At 41.7% G+C, this 9,635-nt stretch overlaps 1 protein-coding gene across 3 annotated transcripts in view; it reads left to right on the top strand.

The window, feature by feature from the left end:
• DOCK1 (dedicator of cytokinesis 1) overlaps positions 1–9,635 on the top strand; it is a 556,714-nt gene that overhangs the window by 147,419 nt on the left and 399,660 nt on the right. For all 3 annotated transcript variants that reach the window (XM_084841443.1, XM_084841442.1, XM_084841444.1), the window contains exon 25: positions 3,438–3,544. In XM_084841443.1, coding sequence (XP_084697569.1) covers positions 3,438–3,544 — 107 coding nt within the window. The remainder of the gene's footprint in view (positions 1–3,437; positions 3,545–9,635) is intronic.

Below are 9,635 nucleotides of genomic sequence, written 5' to 3'. Positions count from 1 at the left end.
TGCTGTTGACTCCTTGCTATGTAAGACTACAGCTTGTTTTTGTTTGTGTAAAGAGAATATATAAGATTGGCTTTTAATTGCTGCATTGGAAATCTGGCACCTAAGATTTATTTATTTGTTTGTTAATTGATTTGTACCCCGCCTTTCTACCAATAAATGTCACTCAAGGCAGCTTACAGGTACAAGCTTCAGCTGTGCGAATGCACACCTGGCCACCACTGAGACCTGGGCTTCCAGGTTCAGGGCCAAGTCCAAGAGTACAAATTGTGATTCCAGCATCCAGGTTCAGGCCCAAACTGTGAGCCTGAGTCTTCCGGGGGACTGCAACCCCATCCAGCACAGGTTGAATCCATGATCTGCCTTTCAACTAGGGATGTACGAATCCCTTACCTGGTTCCGGTCAGGGCATCCGCTGGGGGTGGGGAGGCGATCCATCCCTCCCTCCCGGAATCCTCCCCGGCCGGCTCCGCTCCGCAGCAAAGCCGTAGAGCCGCCATCCGGGGCTGTCTGCAGCTGGACTGCCGGCTGCTGCTGCCGCACTGCAAACTCAAATGGCGGCCGCTACGCTGGCCGCCATTTGCGTCCCTGCCTTAGGCCATGATAGGCTACGTAATTATTTACGTAGCCTATCACGGCAAAGAGCAGGGACGCAAATGCCATTTGCGTCCCTGCTCTTTTTGTGATAGGCTATGTAAATACCTACGTAGCCAATCACGGCCCCGTAATGGCACAAATGGCGGGGGACGCAAATGGCGGCTGCTACGATGGCCGCCATTTCGTTCCGCAGGCCAGCTGCGGAAGGAGGACAACCCGACCTGGAGCATCCGCTGCCAGGTAGGGTTTGTCCCGGGGGGATTTTGCGTGGTGGTGGTGTGGGGGTAGTCTGTTCCGCCACAGACTCTGGGGGGCCGGATTCCAAAGAATCCGGCCTCACTGGAGTCCGTGGCAGATTTCTCCAACATCCCTACTTTCAACTGACCTCTGTCTTGTCTGGATTAAGCTTCAATTTATTTGCCCTCATCCAGTCCATTACTGATATCAGGCACTGATTTAGAACAAGTACAGCTTCCATGGATTTAGATGGAAGGGGGAGAGAGAGTTGGGTTTTATCAGGATAATGGAGGCACCAAACATCCAAACTCCTGACAGTCTTTCCCAGTGGTCTCATCTATATGTTAAATAGCATGGGGGATAAAATGGAACCCTGAGGGACATCACAAGCCAACCATGGCATCGAACAGGAATCCTTCAGCACCATTTCCTGTTATTGCCCCTCCAAGAAGGACTGGAAGCACTGTATTGTTGGATAATAGGAACAACTCCCCATGCTTCCAGACACTACGAGGCGATGCAGAATATGTTGTATCAACAGCCACTTGTCTTGTTCACCCCCCTTGTTGTCCTGTAGCTTGATCAGTTCCTTTCTCCTACTCCCTCTCCTTCCTCTTCCTCTTTGCCTGAGCAACAAGCAACATGTGCTGTCTCCCTGAAGGAAGCAAGTAACTTTATCTCATGCCTTTGCTTACTTATACTCACTCACCCAGCTTTAGGGGGTGCTTGTAGTTGAACAGGGTTAGATGGCCTTTTTCAATGATGTGTATAAAAGCAGTAATAAAGTAAGTTGATTTGAACTTCTTCTAAATCGGTTCTAGTCTGCCTTCATTCCCCCTCACACTAAATGCTGTCTTACTATGCTTTCTTTGCATAAGGCAACTCTGCTGTAAGTCACACCAGACTTTCTAATATGTATAACGGTGCCTCCCAGTCCATGTATTATGTATTATAGCTCCGGAGGGAATATGTAACATATTTCATGTTTAGGATAGATACTTTTCCAGACAAATGTAGTCAGCCTTCTTAATTTATAGCTTATACAGTGAAACGTCAAACATTAAAATTCTTGCAGCATCAGAGTCTTAATAGAGATTCTTTATTTTTGTAGTATAACACATAATGGGCTGCAATCTTATACACACTTACTTGGAGTAAGCCCCACTTAAATCAGTAGGGCCAGCTTCTGAATAAACATTCATAGGATTGCACTATTGTGCTTATCCCCCCTTCAGCACATATATTCTGATGTTTGTTTGCTTTAATTATTTATATCCCACTTCCTCTTAATCACTGATAATTCAAAGTGGCTTAAAAAAGTAAAAGTTAAAATAAAACATCAAAAATATAATAAAATTAATTAATAAATGCAAAATGCAAAATCTTTACTCCCTTTTACTAGAAATCCCTTTCCCACTTCACATATCTTTTTATAAATACTAGAAGATAAATCTATATCTTTAAAAGAAAATAAAAAAATAAGTTTCTCATTATTTTTAAGGATTACATTATAATCTATGTCAGGGGTGTTCAACCTTTTTGGCCCCTTGGGCCTCACCGGACAGCACCAGGAGGCTGCCCACAAATACACATGCACAAGTTCTTACATGCATGTGCATACAAGCATGCACGTGCACACAACCATGCATGCACACACATGTATGCGCAAGTGCTCACATGCATGTGTGCACAGGCACATACATGCATGCAAACACATGAATAAATCAGTATTGTACATCATGTTTCTTCTGTTAATTCCCTGTATGTTCCTCCCAAACCCCAGATGATACCCCAACCTCCTTTTCCATCTTCTATGTGCTACCAAACTCCACCCATGCTGATCCTAAGCAAATGTTTCCTATCCTTTCTACTCCACTGTCCATGTAAACATCTTTTTTGCTAAATATCTTGATATTCTAGTCAAGGTCAGCAAGCAGGATATGATCATTTTGACATTCGGTTTAGTTAACTCTGACATTAACAGCCTTGTATTTAAGCACTAGCATGGCAACTATAGGTGAGCAGGAATTTCATGCAGGTGAGTAAGCAGGTTGGTAGAGGACTGGTGGAGCACTCTATCACTCCTCTGTGCCCAGCATAGAAACCAAGCTGGCTGCTAGAGGAGGGAGACCAGCATAGACATGCAGTTCTCTGTCCCTCCTCTGCCAGCCACCAGCAGGCTGGTAGATTTTTTTGCAGGCCAATTGATTTCTGTGGGATTATTTACAAGGCTGAGTTAACAAGCGTTAACTTTACTTTTCATCCATGTAAATAAATCTGCTATTGAACCAAGTTAAGGAGCTGTCTTAACAGGAAAAATGATCGCATCAACTCTTGAGATTTGTGAGATGGTCAGTTTCCAGGCTAAGTGAATGATGTGAGAGCAGGAAACGTCCTTGATGGTTTGAATAGAGCCTCACACATTTATGAGCAGTTCACAAATATACAAATAACTTAGGGGATTACATGAGTTCTTAAACTGCTTTTCAAAGATCCTCTGATTTCTTAAATTCACATTTTAAAAACTTTTAATTGAAATGCCAACTACTGTTTGTTTTTGCATATACCTAAACGTAGTGTTCATTTTCTTTCTTCTTTTTTTCTAGCAAACTATTTAAAGATTTTATATTGAAAGTTCCAATGGGCCGTCTCACGATTCAGAAACTGTATTGTCTGATTGAAATAGTTCACAGTGACCTTTTCACACAGCATGGTAAGGAAAAACCACAGAATCTTTAAAGAATCATTAAATTGTCACATTGTTTGTTATCTGCCAGTCTTTGTCAAAGCCAGCTGTGCCTTAATGCAGCTAGTAGTTGAGCCAAGAAAGATCACTCCATTGCCAGTACAAATGGGCATATACTTGTTGAGAAAAGGTAATAAAACATCAAGACAGTTCACATGTAAAGGCCAAACATGGTTTTGGCTGGTCTCAGGCTCATGTGTTCCATCCTGTTCCCTTCCTATCACCTTGTACACTCAAACTCCCCTTTTGACTTGTGGTAAAACAGAATTTGCTGTTGCATCTGAACTGGATGTAACAAATTAGACATGAAAACCACAGTTTGAACATGGTTTCTAGTTAGAATACAACCCTTGCCCCTCTTCGCTTATAACATTGAGTGGGGCAGAATTGATTGGCTAGGCCTAGCAGGTGGCAATTTCCTCCTTTCAAGAGGGAGCGGTCCCAGCTCCCTTTAAGGAAGGAGTGTTTGTTTATTTTAAGATATTTGTATCCTGCCTGATAACAGGTGACTGACAATTGATGGGAAACAGGACCGTTGTATCAGCTCTGCTGAAAGACCATCTACATTAGGCTCCTCCTTCAAATGTCCCTAGGCAGCAGCCATTCCATCAAGCCTCAGTAGAACTAGGGCCATTCCATCAGCTTTTCTCAAACACAAGCTTCATTGGGCTCCTCCTCTGCCTGAACTGTTTCCATTTCCTCTGATCGTTGTCAGAACTGCTATTTAACATTAAGAACTGGTGCGTGAGTTAGCATTTTCCCTCTTCCTTCCCCATCCATTTTCCCTTTTGAGTTGTGTCTTTAGATTGTAAACCTATGGGCAGAGAATGTGTTACTTTATTGATCGTATGTAACCTGCTTTGGAAGTCTTTTTTGCTGAAGAGTGAGATTAAAATGTTCATAATAATAATAAACAGTCTCTGGGGGGACAACAATGGATGTCACAGGGAGATAGAGCTGTGTGTCATCAGCCTACTGATGGCACTTGTCTCCAGATCCCCGAATGACCACTCCCAGGGGCTTCATATAGATGTTAAATGACATTGGGGACAAATGTACCCTGTGGAACCCCATAGCTCAATTGCCAAGGGGCTGAGGAATGGTCATTCAATGTTACTGGATGAAATTGGCCCTGCAGGTAGGACCTAAACCACTGTAACACAGTGCCTCCGATACCCATTCTATGGAGTCGATCCAGGAGGATACTATGGTTGATGGTATCAAAATCTGATGAGAGGTTGAACAGAATTAACAGGGTTGCACTCCCCTGTCCCTTTCTCAATAAAGGTCATCCACCAGCAAGACCAAGGCTGATTCAGTCCCATAACCAGATCGAAACCCAGACTGGAATGGGTCTAGATAATCAGTGTCCTCCAAGACTGCTTGCAGTTGGTCCACCACAACCCTCTCAAGCACCTTCCTTAGGAAAGGGGTATTTGCGACTGGGTGATAGTTGTCTAGTACAGTTGGGTCCAGAGTGGGCTGCTTCAGGAGTGGTCGTACTACTGCCTCCTTAAGGACCACAGGGGATTCATTATGGGGATTTGGACCTAGATTGATGACAAATTGCCTTGGCTATACAGTAATAATAAGAACAGTAATGTTAACCAGTTGGAAATAATCATTCTAAGTATGCACTAAAGGTAAATTTATGAATTAATAGTCACTTTCAATAACAGCATCTTGGAGCTGGTTAGAAACATTCTTCTGAGACCACCATTCTTCTGAAACTTCCCTGCATCAGTTAAACTTGCAGTCTTCTTGATTAAAATTTAATTGTTCATTTCTGCCATCAAAGTAGGTATCCCAAATAGTGTGTTTCTTCATTAGTGGATCCCAGCTTGAGTCGGTTGTATGTGAGTAGGTCTTTTGCTGTCTTTTGTAGGTGTGAACTACCTGCAAAAAATGTTCTGGAATGAAGAGATAGAAGGGGGATAATTTCTCTCTTTTTCCTCCTGATAAAAGTGTCAGTGTTCGTGTAAAATGCTTGTGGAAATGGCACAGAAGCATTGTTCAACTCATATGAACATGTATGCATGTGTGCAGCTCCTCAAAATCATGTAATGTGTCATAGTTCAGTTCTTGAATCAAATCTTTGAATTTTTACCTTCTCTGGATATCTCTGGACCTTAATCGAGCATGCCAGATCAAAACTCTACCTTACCATAGAAAGATGCTCTCGCCTGCACGTATACTTTATCTTATTGCTTACTAATTATTAAATTTTAGGCTGTAAAGTTGTGCTTGCCAAAGCAAGGCAGGTGCATAGTTGGTGCATTACAATGCAGCTCTAAAATCTAAATGCATGTATATAAAAGAATATAATCAAATACCAGTATTCAAAAAGTTAATAACACTTCCTGAGCAATAGTTCTGTATTAAATATACCAAATGATGAAATATAATTAAACTTACAGTTGATACTTGACACCTAAATACAAAGTCAGCGATGGAAAGCATTTGAAAAGAAGTGCATGTCCCATCTGATGTGGTCTCAGTTAAATATTTCTATTAGTGATTCCAGTCTGAACAAAACTGATTCCCTTATTTAGTAGATGCCCCGAAAACCAGCATTTATCGTATAGGGATCGCAGCTTTAAACAATTTCACCACACATGGTCAGTCAGAGTAAATCCCAATGAGTTTAGTGGGACTTACACCCTAGGAACTGTGTTTAGTGTTGCAGCTACAACTCTGGATGTTAAATGCTAGGCTGTCTGAAGAATTATCTAGTACTCCCACAATTATAAACAGGGATCTCAAAATATTGCTGTTTCCCTCCCCAAATTTCTACGTGATACAATGGCCAGTTGATCACATCCTCTAAGCAAGATAAGAAAATGCCAACTGATTCGATATTCCAAGAGCAGCGCTGTTTTTCTTTTCCGTCCACTGAAAGAGAATTTGCAATAAAGTCCTAAGAGTGTTTTGTGCGTGTATGTGTGATATATACAGAGAGATATAGATGTATGAGAAGTATTATTACTCTGTTAGGAAAATAAATTGTAAGTGAGTTGTTATTGATATGTTTAATTTTGTGTGTTGGTTTGAGGATGGGCTGCTCTTGACCATTTAAAATGGAAGAAACCGTTTGCTGTACTACGGTTGAATTGTAAAGGTGTCCTTCGATGCGTTGTTTTCAAAGCATTCATAAAGTTTATCTCATACCTTCATATGACTCTGTGTACAAAATACCTCTTATAAATGTAGTCATGGAAGTGAATGCTTCACGGGTCATAACCCAGTCTGATGTGTCCACCATATTGTCATGCACTGAGTAGCTGAAGCTTGTTGTAGACAAAGGGCTGAATCCAAAGAACCGTAAGTGGAAGGAGAACATGCATTCGTGCTGTTTTGTGAACTGCAAGAGCTAGCAGACAGCACCTCATAGTACAATGCAACAACATAGCAACGTTGCATAATAAAAGAAACAGTGATTAAGGAAAAATAAAGGCTGTACTGAAGAAACCCTAATGGGCAAAATGAGCGTGGGCAAAGTCTTACATTAAGTATTTCACTTACGGAGGACTTCCTCTAAATTTTGTGTCACTGAGTAAAAGAGCATTGCGCGAGCAAAGTCAGAATGGCCCTTTCAAGAAAGGAAGAGGCTTTCCTCTTGTGCAGGGATAGGCAACGTCTGGGAGTGGGGGGCATATGTTACCCACCTCTGCTCTAGTGGAAGGGTGCCTTTGAATTTAACCCACAGTAACTACCAGATCCAAAAGTAAGACATATCTGGTGGCAGGGTCCTAAGAAGTGCTGCAATTTTTGTCAACCCATTGGATGCATGATACTTTTGTGACCCACTTCTTATGATACGTTGGCAGCATGGGAACTGCTGTACTGTGGGTTTTTTTCCTGCTTCAACGGTATAATGGGAGAAGCCTTGGGCCATTTCTGCAGTTCCCCAACATGCTGATACTGACCTAATTTTCAGGAGAGTAATGCTACCATGGTGAAGATGAGCAGAGAAAATCTTGAGGGGCATAAGGTTAGGGTTTATGTAGAAGTTGCAATATAATAATTGCTGTATCTCTTTGGGTTTCAGGGGTGTGTAAAACTAAGCAGATCCATAGGGGCTTGTATTTTCAGATGGCTAAAAAGCCATGTGTTAGGAAATTGCTTGGGTGTAAAAGAATGGAGAACAGAAGCCATTTATACAAGCTCTTGCTGTTTTAATTCTCACTAAAAGTGACAATTTTAGCCATTTCTGATGGCAGACAGTCCATACAACATCATTCAGTGGGTCATGCATATAATACGGCCAGCAAAATATGAGATCACCTCAGAATGCAACGTCCATAAAGTGTTTTAAGTATACAGATTCATCAGAGTTCTTCCATTTTGTTTTAACATGGATGTTAGTATCTGTGTTGTACTGAAACAGTTTTGCCTTAGCTAACAATGCCCTGCTGAACATCTGTTTAAAAAAAGATTAATACATTATTCTTGCACACATTCACCTGACATTAATCATTGTGAGTTAGATCTGGGCAGCAGAGGCTGAACAGATGTTGAATTATTATCACTTGTGATTATTGTCTCATAGTTTTGAGCTATCTTCAGCCTTTGGGTTTCTGAACAAGAGCATAATACTATAGGCAATAGATTTTTTCCCCCTCAACGTCACTCATTAATCAGTGTTGGGAAGTGCATGTGACAATAGTTCGATGCTGTCTAATATTTACTCTTCTCTACTATTTGCTTATCATTATGTGGATAACCAAGGGAAGAGAAAAGGCATGTAGAAAAAGTTTTAAAACACACATTCTTGAGAAAGAATATAGGTCAAAAATTCCTGCATTTCTGAATTGCTGCCTTCAGTTCACCTGAACTGTACTGCAAGGAATCACGTATCCAACAGCTGTAAGCTCCTGGGATGAAAATGGCAAAACTGTGTGTGTGTGTGTAAGGAAAAGTATTTACTATGATTGAATGACACATTTTGTGCATTGTTCTAAATGCACTATAACCACAGCTTGTGGATTCCTGAGTGATAATATTTGAGTGGGAGCGTATGTGCATTTGGTTATTTCATTGGGTTTATAAAGGTACATGGTTCCAGTATCTTAGCTCAGGACATGGGATTTTGGCAAAAGGAGGGTTTCTTTCTGTTATGGGAGGGAGAACTGTCTGAAATGCCTTGTAGTTGTTATGCCTTATTATTATGAGCTACAGTTAGGACCCTAGTGGAAGAGAGGGTCTCATCTGGGACAAAAGTGGAGCTCCTAGTGGACAGTTTTGGCAGTGCTTGTATAAGGATGTTGTATGCTTGGAGGCTTCTGCTAAGAGTATTTCAATTTTGTTGTATCTTTTGCTGCTAGTTTGATTTGGGCTAGGTATTTTATTGTTATGTCTCTTAATATTAATTGCTGAATGGATTGTTTAATGTGAGTCTAATGTTAACATTATTGTATTAGATATTATTGACCTACTGGCATGTTTTATGCTTAAACCTTTGGTATGCTTCAAGTGAACTGCTGTTGTACTGTCAAAGCTGTGGGCAGAATCCAAAGGGGCACTGATGCCCCCGCTGATTCCCTTTCATCCTGCCAATTCCCTTCGGCAAATTGTGGGTCCTGCCAGTTCCATTGCACAAGCAGGACCCACACAAGGGAGATTTAGCACTTCCTAGAAACCCCCCCCCAAACAAGTGGAAACACTTGTTTCTGCTCGTTTCAGGTTACCCCAGAATTGCTAAATCAACATTGTGCAAGTGGTGGGGGCCGCTTGCTCAACAGAATTGGCAGGGCATAAGAGAATTGGCAGGGGTGTAAGTACCCCATTGGATTCTGCCCTGATTTAATTTATTACAACTTTTGTTATGTATTGCTGGGGGAACAGTAGTCACGACTGGGGAAGGCAAAGGCAAACCACCCCGCCATAGTCTGCCATGAAAACGCCAGCACAAGCAGCGTCCCTCTAGGGGTCAGTAATGACCCGGTGCTTGCATAGGAGGAACCTATGGCTACTGTGCTATTATTGTAGTTGTCACTCTATTGGATATATCTCTCAACCACCTTGAGCACAAAGCGTTTGTGGAAACTGCAGTATATAA

The sequence above is a fragment of the Heloderma suspectum genome, chromosome 3, assembly GCF_057233095.1.
Source record: "Heloderma suspectum isolate Gila_16-S chromosome 3, 16-S_ref, whole genome shotgun sequence".
Classification (NCBI taxonomy): domain Eukaryota; kingdom Metazoa; phylum Chordata; class Lepidosauria; order Squamata; family Helodermatidae; genus Heloderma; species Heloderma suspectum.
This window is presented reverse-complemented; position numbering and strand designations above follow the sequence as displayed.